Genomic DNA, 13,888 nt, shown 5'->3' on the forward strand with positions numbered 1-13,888 from the left:
CAGTGTGGACAAAATCCAGATGTCTACGGTACGGTGCATCACTCAATCCATCACTGAACTGAAAATACCCAACAGTGTCATGATAACACTCCAGTGAACACCACTACGGAGGATAATAAATATTCATTCATTCATTCTGTTGAATGGGCTTAATGCTGCTCTTACAGTCCCTGCGGCAGACACAAGTATTCTCCTCATCTGAGTGGCATGCATTTTAATACTTTTTATCACATTCAAGGGAGTTGAGAAACAACTGTATGCCATTCAGGACCATTAACCACTCGAGGAGCCGAGATAACATTTGCGTTAACAGGTGTTAGCGCGCCTCCAGTGAAATGGCTGAGCGGCTTAGGTAATTCAAATAAGCGGAACGCGCAACTGCAATTTGTTGCAGGCAGTCAAATTTCACATAAAGCTTTCATGCCGCAGGCAGACTAACAATTTAACCCTTGGCCGGTGGCTATGAGAAACAAAGGATAAAATCAATAATGAAACATCATCGTTTTCTCAATACGTTCGAGCATGTCACGACTGAAGAGTAAATCACCCTTGAGATTGTTTCCTGATGGGGTAGGCCACACTGTCAGTCTACGATTGACCTTACAGTTGAATATTCACAGTCATTCCCATGAGACCAGGCCCACACAGAGCTCCCCAATCTTTCTCTTGTTCCAGCTGCTGCCCGTCTCACTGATGGCTCCGTCACACAAACACTTATACGCAACATGGATCCAGCCCACACAGGCGGCGACCTGCTTCGGTTTACTCACCCTTTTGCCCTCTTTCCCTGGTGCTCCTGTTTGACCCGGCAGGCCAGCGTCTCCCTGGGGATGATGGGTAAAGGATCAGGGTTTCAGTTCTCAGAAAGCATTGCAGTAAATACAGCAGGTGCATCCTGTATCTAGGTTTCCACCTGTCCATGGTCATTAATGCTCTTTTAAAAAACTTGATTACATCCAGAAGCAAGATGTTAAATATGAAGACAAAGCAGCTGGCTCTTTTACATGCCGGCACTTAGTAAAGTGCTGAGAGACAGAGGCATGTTCACAGCACATGGGTGAACTTCATATAAGGAAGACCAAAAAAAAAAAAAAAAAAGAAAAGATTAAATAAATTCATGAAAATGCTGCTGAGGCAATTACCTTTTCTCCAGGAATTCCTGGGGGACCCTGCCCAGAAAAGAAAGAAAGAAATACAGATTGTCTGAATATTTTCATTTAAGCAAAGATTTTAGACTAAAGTTTAATTATCCTTATCTATCTTTGCACTATCATTCAAAAGTTTGGGGTACATAAGATGTTTCTCATAAAAGCTGTATTGTTTTGATAGAAAATACAGTAAAAACAGCAGAATTCCGGTGTTTTTACAAGTGAATTATTTTTTATTTTAATATCATTAAAAAAGTCATTTATTCCTGTGATTTCCAGCAGTCACCATACCAGTCTTAAGTGTCTCAAGGTCCTTCACAAATCATTCTAATATGCTGATTTGATACTGAAGAAACATTTATTTTTCATCAATGTTAAAAACAGATGCTTAATATTTTTGTGGAAACCATGATATTTTGTAAGGATAAAAACTAAAACAACAACAACAACAACAAAAACAGAGCATCCCTGCTGAATGAAATCATTTCTTAATGAACAGAAATCTCTCAAACCTTTGAATGGAAGTAAATTAAAAAAAAAAAATATCTTGTGTAAAGTCACTAATTAAATTGCAATAAAGTAACAGAACGAGTTTAAGGTAAAGTTAGGTTTTATTGAAGTGCTGCAGATGACACACTGCCATCATATGCTCAGCACATTTTGTTTAAATGTTGTCCCTGAACATGAACCATACTATCTTTCAGAAAATAGATTTAGAACTAGAAAGGAGAGACTGATCAAAAAAAAAAAAAGTTTTTTTTTTTTACATTACATTTGCACAATTACTTATAATTAGCTGTACGTTATGCAGTTCTGACTAGATTAGCTGCAGAACGTTCAGTAGAAGCATTAGCAGACTTTTTCTAACTGTTCAATTAAAACACTGCACAAAAAGGCAACAGGCGTTCCCTATGAATCATGATAAATGGTAGGAAAAGGTGGACATAATTACTGAGTGCTGCCTAACAAGAGCTTTAATGCAATTCTGAAAAATAATCTGTCAAATCTGCGCTGCTATTTCCTGAAAGACACAAAACTCAAATATGTTTTTACCTGGTCCCCTTTTTGAGCTTGCTGCGCAACCTAAGAGAAAGCAGAAGACAGATCATCACACGTTTCATCAAACAAAGACAGCAATTAAGTACAGCTGTTAACACTGTTAGAACAAAGGTCAGGAACACCTAGCATTACAGTACATGACCCATTGAAATGACAAACTGCAATACCCGTCAAATACACACGACACACACACACACACACACATGCACGCACAGCCTTTCAGATGCAGAGTAAAACAGTGTGAAGTCGTCTTTCAGCTGGCATCCTCGAAAATACTGACACATCTCCGAAACAGCTGCAAAAATAGCCATTCGCTCCTCGTGTTCGGTGAAAGTCAGAGAACAAGAGTTTTAAAGGCTCCTAAAACTGTCAGAATGTAACAGGGGAGAGACAGCCTGTGATGTTAGAGGTCGTAAAAAAAGAGTGACAGATGTCTACAACACCCATAACACAATCGAAAAACCTAAAATGTCAAATTTGCTATTTGATTAAAGATCAAGAATTTGAGCCGCTAAAGCATGTGAGATGTTTTTGTCTTGCATGATTTACAGCTCGACTACGAGAAGGAGTGGTGATATGGCAAGCGTGTCGTCGGCTCTCACGTTTGAATCCCTGGTATTCCTGCTTGTCCTCATAAAATGTAAAATTAGCACGAGTAAATAACCGTTATGCCCTGATATAGTGCCGCTGGGGTTAGTTTAATGTTTATGTCACATAAATGGCCAGAGCTGCAGTACTATATCCATACACACAAAAGAACATACATCCCATTCTGGTGTCTTATGAGCTGTAGTGGGCATGTCCCTCATATAATGTGTGGAAATATTAGCTCTCTACTTGCAGGACACATCTAACCTCCAGTCTGTCCACACTGCTGTTGGTTGCCCCTGACTGAGCATGTGTGGGCCCTTCTTTGCTTTTTATTTTTTTATTAAAAGCAATTTATTCATTTGATTCAAAGCTGAATTTTCAGCAGCCATCACTCTAGTCATCAGTGTTGCATGATCCTTAAAAAAAAACAAAAAAAACATTCTAATATGAAGGATTGGTGATCAAGAATCATTTCGGATTATTATCAACGTTGAAAACAGTTATGCTGCTTAATATTTGTGTGCAAATGAATTGAATGAATAGAAGGCTCAACAGAAAATAATTTATTTGAAATGTTATTATAAATGCCTTTACAGTCAGTTTCATCCTAACTGAATATATTAATTGCTTTTACTTTTGAACTTAATCAGACTTATTTTAGAATAAACCAGTAAGTTAAAAAAGAAAAAAAATGTATATATTTGCTTCATCAGGAATGGACTGGATCAGAGAAAGTGACCATACTCAAATTATGCAGAAGGTGAGGTTAATAAAAGTAATTATCTCTGTTTACCTGTCTTTCCTACTGTATAAAGATTGTATGTATCATTACAGCCTGCTTGAGCAATTTTATGTCAGCAATTAGTAGTCTTAATCATTTCCTTGAACCTTAGCAATGACTCTCCATAAATCTCATTTCAGTGCTTAATGCATATCATTAATAATGCAGATCATGCTTCATGATTGGTTTGATTTAAAAATAATTTTACATTGAGCTAGGAAATAACATGCTGGGTTGCTGGAGGATGATGTAAGATACATACCAAGAGTTTTTCTGCACCTGGCAGACCTGGTTCCCCCTGCAACAGAAAGACAAAATTCAGGAGTGATTACTGTACACATACAAACAAACCATCTAAACAGCAGCATTTTGTTCCTAAAATATCCAGAGATGAGTAGAGGGTAATGTACAGTTAACACATCATTGGCACATTATAAATCCGGTCTATTTATATAGTCTTTTTGGTGTAATGATCATAATATCCCACTTATTACACAGTTCAGTGGCAATTCAATCCAAATATCTGACCACACACACTTTTGTGAATGACCAATCAGAATCAAACATTTCAGAGAGATGTGCTATACTTAGAAATTATGCAAACCCTAATGTCAGTCATTTGCCTAAACTAATCACTCAGTTACAAATATTGTTCTACATTTTAACTGTTTTATAGAAAGGCCTCCTTCAGTGTTCCTCAGAAGAAAGAAAGCCATACAGGTTTGGAACGACAAAATGTTCATTGTCAGGAAAACGATTCCTTTAAGAATAGTTCTGAGAGACATACCTGAAAAAAAAAAGATATATAATAATACAATGACTGGGCTGTTCCTATATCTGTGCTTATCTGCTATTAAATGAAGGACTTTAATATATTCAAGGTTATGAAATGCGAGCGGAGACATCATTTTAAGTCAAAACCCTTGACAAAAACACGCAGAGCCTTCCTCAAATTCAATTTAAATCCACAGAAACTCCACATCAAAGTTCGCAGAAATATGAAGTTGTGAACACCTAAAGCTGCCCCGTTTGAAGATATTCCGAGTCATTCTATGTTTGAAGAGCGTGACGTGTCTTTCCCAACTGTCAGTTTCAATCCGAACTAACGGTTTTCCTCCCTCCCTCTGTCTGGCTGGGAGATGAGATGAAAAGAAGCTGGTTATTCTCTGCTCTAACGCAGAGGAGCTCATTAGAACTTCAAGGCTTGAAAACACTGCATTGACAATTACGTGTGCATGCAGGCACACAAAGAAACCACAAACTGTAAAAGACAAGGGGTAATATGGAAGCTAATTCGCGAATAACATTGCTCTGTTGTTTGGAAAGCAGTCCCACAGTGGTCTGTGTGTGAACGCGTGTGTGCACGGGCGGTTGGGGAAGCAGATATCAGTGCAGGAAGCTCTATTCTACATTCTTTTTCATTGAAGTCACATGTGAGCTGGAAACTCTGGGAGGCATTTTAAAGGAAACTTCCAGATAAAATGCGACCTGTGTTCTACCAACAGCATCCGGGGTCTATTACCACAGCAAATAATATGTTTATGAAAACAAACAAAAATGATGTTTACGGTACATTGATGCACTTAAAATGAAAGTGTTTGGGGAAAGGCGTTTTGAAACGCGCATCTCTGGATTTGTCATTCTGATGAAAATGTGTCATCTGTGCCCCAACTTATGTCCACAGTGATCACTACTGATATAAATCGACAGGAAATTAAACTACACATTATTATTAGAAACACATTTGAAATTTTTATCTTGAAATACTGAGAAATTTAATAATAATAAAAAAAAATCATAAAGGCCCCAGATTTTTTGACCTTAGTGTAACTTTTTTTACTCAGAATAATCAACTAATAAACATCCCATTTGCCAATACATTTTAACTGATTATATATAATCAGAATTGACAAATATTTAAGTTAAAATATCATTTCAATATGTTCTTTTTTCCCTGAAAGTGTTTCATGCAGCTTCTTATAAACTGCAAAACTCATGTGCGTCCCTCATCATTTTCTGTTCAACCCTACCATGCAGACATTTCCTCTTTAAATTCTGTAGTTTGACCTTTCTGACGTCATATTTGAGCTCGAACATATAACTACTGACATTTTGCAAGGCTGTCACAACATATTTTTGATCGGATTGGCTGCAGAATCTGCTACTGAGAAAGCAATATCCGTTGACCGCTAATCTGAATATTGGTCAGGAGGAGTCTCTGGTAGTCATTACTTGGGCCTGAGATGGGGAAAATATTTTTAGAGTTCTAGAAAGTTTAAAGTTTAGCAGTGACATTTTCAAACTTTAAAATGATAAAAATAAAAGAACCTTGAAAATGTTCAGACAAGCATAATTCGCATATATAGACATCTGTGGGTTTCTATATACACTGTATAGAAAAATTATGGAAAGCTCACTGACTGAAAAACATCCCTAAGATCAAAGAGACTAAGCCTCGATCTCTCTCTGTGCTACAGTTTGTAAAGGTTGGCACAAGAAATCAAATTGCAGGCCGACTTACTTTATCACCTTTGAGACCAGGTAGGCCTTGAGGTCCAGGATCTCCTTTCAAACCCTGAGGAGACACAAAGAACAAGAGCCAGTTTAATCACAACATCCTAGCAGGACAACTTTCCAGTCAGCAGACAATGTATCAGTTTGACTTCCCCCAAGTTAGGAATTCAGCAGGGAGCTGCTCCAGCCATCATATAGTGAAAATCATGTCAGGGAAGCACAGCGGCTTATCTCACTGATGGCGAGAATGAGTGTCTCAAGGTGTTGAGAGAGACTCATTTAAATGCCAAATCTGTTTTCCCACTTCTGTGCTTTTTAGTGAATGATTTGCACAAATTGCACACCTTAAATACACACACAAAACCACACACTCGTTTTCTCCAGCCTTCCGGCTGGAACCAGGATTAGGATTCCCATCACCTGCCTGCCAGGGCTTTGTGAGAGGGATTCTGATTGGAGATAAGGCAAAACCACAGGCAAAGTCAAAACTGCTAGTGCAGCAAAGCAAAAGAGAAAGAACAGGTGGGGTGAAAAAAGGAATACAAGAAGGTGAGGAAGGGAAAACCGGCCGAGCAGAGGTGGCTGATAAATGAGCCCTGACACGTATAGACAGGCTAAATTCACAGCAGCTCCTGTTAGGGGTGACACATCAAGACCGGCAGCTACACAGAGAGAGATTTCTGAAATAAGTCAGAAGGTACTTAGAGAGACCGGAACACTGGCCCTCAAAATACAGCAATTTGTCTTCGTTAAGCTTACGAGTGAGACTATTAATACTGAATTATATTAGGGCCAGATGAGTGGATCGCCCTTTTTTAATAATATCTCCAAGTTCATGGATAGAGATGCGACTAATTTACTCTTATGTTAACAGCTTGGATTTGAGAACACTAATCTGGAACCCTTCCCCATCAAACAAGGTCAATACAAATAAGATGCGTAGAGACTCCTTTTTGTGAATATTATGATCGTGAGGGCTAAATAAAAAAATATATATATTGAAAAATATTTTAGATATGTAATTTTGGTTGCACTTTATTTTACAGTACGTGTACTTACATGTAGTTATAGTGTATTTACAGTGTATTTATCTAAGAAAGTTCTGGTAACACAGGGTAACTACATAGGGTAGGGTTAGGTTTAGGGGTAGGTTCAGGGTTAGTACCTAGTTATTACATCGTTATTGTAATTACTATAATAAGTACATAGTATGTGGTGCTACATGAGGAACAGGACTGTAAAATAAAGTGCTACCGTAATTTTAGCAGTTCCTATTCACTTGCACTCTGAACAACGATTAATGAAACTGCAAGAGAGCACTGTTGCTTGCTTACTAATTTGGACCATGTTTACACCTGCCACCTGGTCAGGCAAAATAGAATAAAACAGAAAGTAAATTACTATTAAAATAGATTACTTTCTACACCTATCATTCTACGCAGTTTTTGGCTGAGGCTATCGAAGATAGATGCAAGTAAGAATCTGCACTTGATCAGGATTGCAGTACTGTGAAAACGCAGGTGAAGGGAAGCTTGCATTGGGACGGTATGATGGAGTTAAGACCTTGACTGCTCTTAAATGATGGATGTTCTGAGGGGTCTTTGGAGAGAGCACTCCCGTCCTGCTTTCAGCACAATCTAATAACTCCTTGAGGGAACCAGTACACATTTCCTTTGTTGTCCCACCTCCCCAATAGCAGCCCCAGTTAAGAACAGCTGCATTCGCCCTTTTCAGAGGGACTTGATTTGAGCTCCAGGTCTACAGGCTGCTCCGACCTCAGGAGTGAGGATGGAGACACTGACTACATAGTTAGCCTCTGCTCGCCCTGGGCGTTTCAGCACAAGCTGGGAGGTGAAGGATGGGTTAAAATCAGGGCTGTGTCCCTCTCGGTCTCGTCATGCCAGTGTGAGGTCAAAATGCCGCAGGGATCTCTGCTCACTTGCCTGATAATTATGTACTGCACAGCGCATCCTGGCTGCAGAACAGGCCAGGTCACAATACAATCTGGCTACTTCCCAATACAGAGGCGCACACACACAGCGGTCCCAAGAAGTGTTTGGACACCGTAGCAGCACTTAATATATGGATATCACCACATCAAATTAAATATTAAATCAAGAGGCTTTGATTTTCTTTTAAAAGAAATATAGCACAATTAAAACATTTCACAAAAAGATCATTATATGGAAGCAGGTTTCTACCTCATAGTAAAATTTGTTCATTCATTACATTTTTTACTTATTTAAATTTTAATTCAATTTCTAAGGTTGCAACAGGCTTCCATAGGTTTCAAATTCCAAAACAATAAGTTGAAAACCTTGGGATTACTGCTAGGACACCTGTAAAAAACAAAATTATATGAAATGAAACAAGATGCACTGACACCAATTGGTTAAAATAAAGGCTTCCACAGGGTTCAAATTATAAAAAGGATTTATAATTTAGTGGAAATATTGTTATTCTGATAGGACACATGTAAAACTTCATACACCAACTCAAAACAAAATAAATAAATAAATAAATAAATAAAACAAACAGACAAAACCAAACAAAACTAAAAGTCAAACGAAACCAAACCAGATGAAACCAAGCAAAACGAAACAAACCCAGATAAATGAATCTGAATGAAACCAAACAAAAACAAAGCAAACCAAACAAAATTGAACAAAACCAAACAAAAATTCACATTGACACCATTTGTTTAAAATAAGTTAGTTCTGAGAAAAGCTTTAGTATACATTTGTTTGGAGATGCCAGTTGATTCATTATTTTATTAAGCATGACTTAAGTATCCAAAAGTGTGCAAATCTGGCTAATATAAGCACACAGATACTTGAAGACATGTTTAATAAACATCCTACAACACCTCAAATACACATTTAGTGTGCAGCAACCGATTCCATTTTTTCAGCTGCTGGTTGAGATAAAAATTTTACTAAAATGAACACAGCCCATCTCAGAGGTATGCAGGTTTTAAGCAGAGAGAACTGTTGATATGCTGAATGGCAGGCCTTCAAAGACCTTTGGAACAAGATCCAGTGGAGTAACAGAGATATCTCAAGCGCTGGCCACAAATGCCAAGGGGGTTACGCCAGGAAATGCTTTTTGTGAGTTTCCACTTGCTCAGCGATTCATTGCCACAAACGTTTGAAGTAGTAGAGCTCAGGATGATACTATCTGAATCAAACTTTCAGTTAGGAAAACATGCTAAGCTGCTTCACCATTACCACTGAAATTTCATAATAGAATCATAAATATCACTGAACTCTAGATTTCAAATAAAAATTGTACGTATGTCACATGAAAAATTCTTTCTTCTGCTAATCATGTATTGGAAAAACAAATTTGCATCTTTTCATAGCTCAGGACATCTAAATTAGCGCTACACGTAACCTGTCATATTCTGAAGGATAGTGTAACTAACATGCCATGTAATGCTCTGAGCGCCCCAATAGACAAGTGATACACGGCGTCATGCACATTCCATTCGAAGTATTCTCATGTAACCCCTGTGGGTATCAGATATCAGGTATTGACTTTAAAAGACTTAAATTAGTCAGCCATTAGGACGAACTGACTCAGGGTGGTGACTCTCTGTGAATAATGCCATGTGTCTAGAGGTACAGTAGATTAATCAAATTCTTACATCTTTCCTAGGTTATCCCACAGGAATGGCTCTCCAGCTTCTGTCTTTCACCCTTGCAATCAGAGTAAAGATACACAGTATCAAAACACACATTGAATCTACAGCACCGTGGCAAAAGAAGGTGACATTCTACCAGAGTTGTGGCCTTGCAGTCTAAATGTGATGAGACAAAAAGACTGGGTGCAACAAAATACTACCAAAACAATAAACAAACAATTTATTAGATCATTAGAAGAATCAGATCAATATTTCATGTGCAGTATCCTCGCCTCTTGTAGACAACAACAATCATTCTACAAAACTAGTTTGATTCACAAACGGATGATTCATATGAACTAGTTCTTTTTAAATCAAAAAGACTCACAATTCAGTTTTAAATACACACTTTAGCAGTATGAATAATTTAAACGACTCACTCTGTGACTCATTTGAACAATTATAGATTTGAAATGAATGTTTAAAAAGGTTCTGCTTGACCATTTTTTTGCAGTACATTACCAGTTTAAGAGGCAAAAGTTGCCATTAATAGTAAGAATTAGTGAGAATAAAGATCTTAAAATAAAGTTTGACTACATGTACGGTCACACTTGATTTTAAGATCACTATTTGCTGCTAAAATATGGTCAAGCTGAATAAGGCATTAATATGTGCTTTATAAGTACTAATAAACAGGCAATATGCATTATATATAGAGACAGACACACAGATAGATGTGTGAAAATGTGTTTGCCCCTTCCTGTTTTTTTTTTTTTTTTTTGCACATAAGACTGAATGAGTCAGATCAACAAAAATATTTATTTTGCAAAAAGATAAGCTGTTTTACAAAATGCAGTTTTGAAATAATGATTTAATTTATTAAGGGAAAAAATTCCTGTCCAAAACTTTTTTTTTATCTGATGTGCATCAATCAGTTGTTAAAGGGGTCATATGATGTTGCTAAAAATAACATTATTTTGTGTATTTGGTGTAATGCAATAGGTTTATGCAGTTTAAGGTAAAAAAAGAAAAAAAAAAAAACACACACACACACAATGTACATTGTTTCACCTCTCTGCCCAGCATTTCTGAAACACGTTGATTTTTACAAAGCTCATTGTTCTGAAAAGCAACACTGATTGACCAGCTATCCAGTGCGTTATGATTGGCTTAATGCCTCAAGCGTGTGACAAATGTTACACTCCCTTAACATAATCAGATGATGTGTCATGGCACGACCAGACAAAGCCAATAAAACTCATTACAAACGAGGCATTTGTAGCATCCAGTGGGGACATAATTACTGATTATAATGACTTACACTGTCTTTTTACGCACTGGGTTGTGTATCGCGCTGTGCAAACATAAAACCATGTCTTCATTTGTGATCGGAGAAAATTCAAATAAACACTGCTCTGCATTGCTCCAAATTCATGTTTGAATCATCACTGGCAAATTCTTTAAATAAGCAAACGTACTTACAGGCTGTGAGTCAGAAGCACCAGACTGTCCTTGCAAAGTTGGAATTGCCCCACTTTATAGAATCAGACACCGGAATTGTAGGCTACTCTCACAGGATATAGTCCTCGTCGTCTGTTAAATGCATTGCACACATCTGAATATTTGGGTTGAACAGTTCTGGAACAGTGTTTTAAATACAACTAAACCACTGATTTCTAGTTGTGTCTTCTTTTGGAAGAACAAAGTAACAAAGTAGTTTCGCTTTCAAAACTAAACGCATAGCGTCTCCACGACATGGCAGCGGCGGCAACAGCAAAAATAAAAAAAGTTACACCGCCTTTCTTTGCGTGAACATTTGGGCAGCGTTATGCAAATCTTCCCACACTGTGACATAGACGTGTTAGAACAGGCTGTTTTAGGTAGGCTTGTTTGACTATATGTGACCATGGACCACAAAACCAGTCTTAAGTCACTGGGATATATTTTTAGCAAAAGCCAAAGAAAACATTGTACAGGTCAAAATTATAGATTTTTCTTATATGCCAAAAATCATTAGGATATTGAGTAAAGATCATGTTCCATGAAAATAATGTGTAAATTTCCTACCGTAAATATATCAAAACTGAATTTTTGATTAGTAATTTACATTGCTAAGAAATTCATTTGGATAACTTCAAATGTGATTTTCCTCAGTATTTAGATGTTTTTTTTGCACCCTTAGATTTTCAAATAGCTGTATCTCGGCCAAAATGTTTCCAGTCCTAACAATGGAAAGCTTATTTATTCAGTTTTCAGATGATATATAAATCAAAATTTTCAAAAATGTACATTTAAGACTGGTGTGGTCCAGATGTTATCTACAAAATTATTTAATAATAGTTGAAGTATAGCAGTTATAATCATAAAGGACACTCCAAGACAGCAATCAACATAAAACTATAAAAATATGCTTCAAATTGCACTGCACATAAATTATTGAAAAGGTTTTGAACCCAATTATATAGTTAAAGTTAAAGGTATCTGAATCATAATATTCATAAAGTTTCATGTTCTATACAGTATATGAACATAGCGTATTGTGTATCCTATATCTGTTTGCACCAGCTGTGCTTGTGTGTGTTTTAACACTGGGAAAGTTCAACAGCTATCTACATGCAGATGCAACAAAATCAGTGCCCATGAACATTAGTGGTCTGGCTGTCTGCAATCAACATACTGTACAAAACAAGGCCACAGCTCAATTAGTGTGTGATTTGAAAGCACTTTATAGTTAAGGTAAGAATGGAAACTGGAAAGTTCTGACTTTTCAACATCAAGGGCAATCATATTTAATGAGGGAAGTTTGGAAAATGCCTCTATTATGTTAAGAAAATGCAGCAGATTTTCAAAGAGCAGTTGACGGTGGCTTTGTTGAAAATTTATCTGTTTTGCGTATCCACTCAAGCACGCCTTTTTCAGAGGAAGTAATTCAAAAGTCTCAGCCGATGCTATCTACAATTCATCTGCCCATCATGTTTATGAAATAGCCATTCATTGCAGTAAGGATTTTCCCAAGGAAATGTCAAAGTATTCTTTGTCTCTCATATCTGATATTGCACACTCACATTCTTAAACAATTGCAACTCTCAAACTGACGTCATGTAAATGCCACTACACCGAATACACGCCTCTGCCCAGATTTCTCAAACCGTATAAAAAAACTGGCACAAAATGCTCATCTCACAGCTGTGAACTAAGAAGCGATGATAGATGTCTATTTTCATTGTCTAGTAAGCGAAGCGGAGTAGGTTGCATCTGCCATAAAGCATTTCTAGGGAAAAAAATATGAATGTATTTACAAAGATAAAGGACTGTTAACTCACAAATGCAAGCTGACTTCATTAATAAGACTAATAATTATGTACAGCAGATTCAAACCAAGTGTGCAAATACTGTGCATGAATTTGTTTGTGTTTGTTTTACGCATGCACATAAATACCCTCATTCTAATATTGATGAATGTGGATTTTGGATAACTGAGTGCATGCATGCAGCTAGAAATTAGCATATTGCAACCCAAACCATCTCCATATAAGCCAAACTCTATCTTTGAACAGCTATTTGTCATAAAGTCAAATAAATAAATAAAAACAGACGGAGCACAGTAGAACAGACTGCAGGGTGCTAAGATGCATTTTTAGATTTTATATACATAGTCATTTAAAAATGCTGAACTCTGATTTAAAAAAAAACAAAAACAATGAAAACAACAGAAAACACTTCACGCATGTAAATGTTTAGTACTTGAATAGGTATAATAATTTAATACAAAAAGTTAACAAACAGCGGAAGAAAGAATAATGGATCACAATGGCTGACCAACAACAGCGACCTCTACCAATTGCTGCCTCATTTCTACATTGCATTATAGATAAACAACCTCCAAACTAGAAGGGCCCCCTAAAGTAAGCTACATACTTTCATCATGAGAAAAATGTAAACCAGATCTGATAATCTATACATTCAACCATTTTTTTGTACTGAAGCAGAAATCAGAAAGTTCTTGCTTACAGTCAGCTAAAATCTCTTCCCACCATTACATTAGAACAGCAGAGAACAGCAGACTGGCAAAAAAAAAAAGAAGTTTATTTTCATATCAGAATTGGCCACAATGGGTGTTTCTGAGACGCTTTGATGGCCAGCTGAATGACATGGGAGGCTGTTCAGTCTAAA

The 13,888-nt window shown here is 37.0% G+C and overlaps 1 protein-coding gene across 3 annotated transcripts in view; it reads right to left on the reverse strand.

The window, feature by feature from the left end:
* Positions 1-13,888, reverse strand: part of LOC127970552 (collagen alpha-1(XIX) chain) — a 130,019-nt gene that overhangs the window by 88,911 nt on the left and 27,220 nt on the right. For all 3 annotated transcript variants that reach the window (XR_008156627.1, XM_052573169.1, XM_052573168.1), the window contains 5 exons: positions 6,101-6,154; positions 3,842-3,877; positions 2,202-2,231; positions 1,143-1,169; positions 771-824 (listed from right to left, as the gene is read on the reverse strand). Coding sequence is in view for 2 of the 3 variants with exons in the window: in XM_052573169.1 (XP_052429129.1) it covers positions 771-824; positions 1,143-1,169; positions 2,202-2,231; positions 3,842-3,877; positions 6,101-6,154 (201 nt within the window). In the remaining variant the exon portion in view is untranslated. The remainder of the gene's footprint in view (positions 1-770; positions 825-1,142; positions 1,170-2,201; positions 2,232-3,841; positions 3,878-6,100; positions 6,155-13,888) is intronic.

Source organism: Carassius gibelio, chromosome B13, assembly GCF_023724105.1.
Source record: "Carassius gibelio isolate Cgi1373 ecotype wild population from Czech Republic chromosome B13, carGib1.2-hapl.c, whole genome shotgun sequence".
In the NCBI taxonomy this organism is placed as follows: domain Eukaryota; kingdom Metazoa; phylum Chordata; class Actinopteri; order Cypriniformes; family Cyprinidae; genus Carassius; species Carassius gibelio.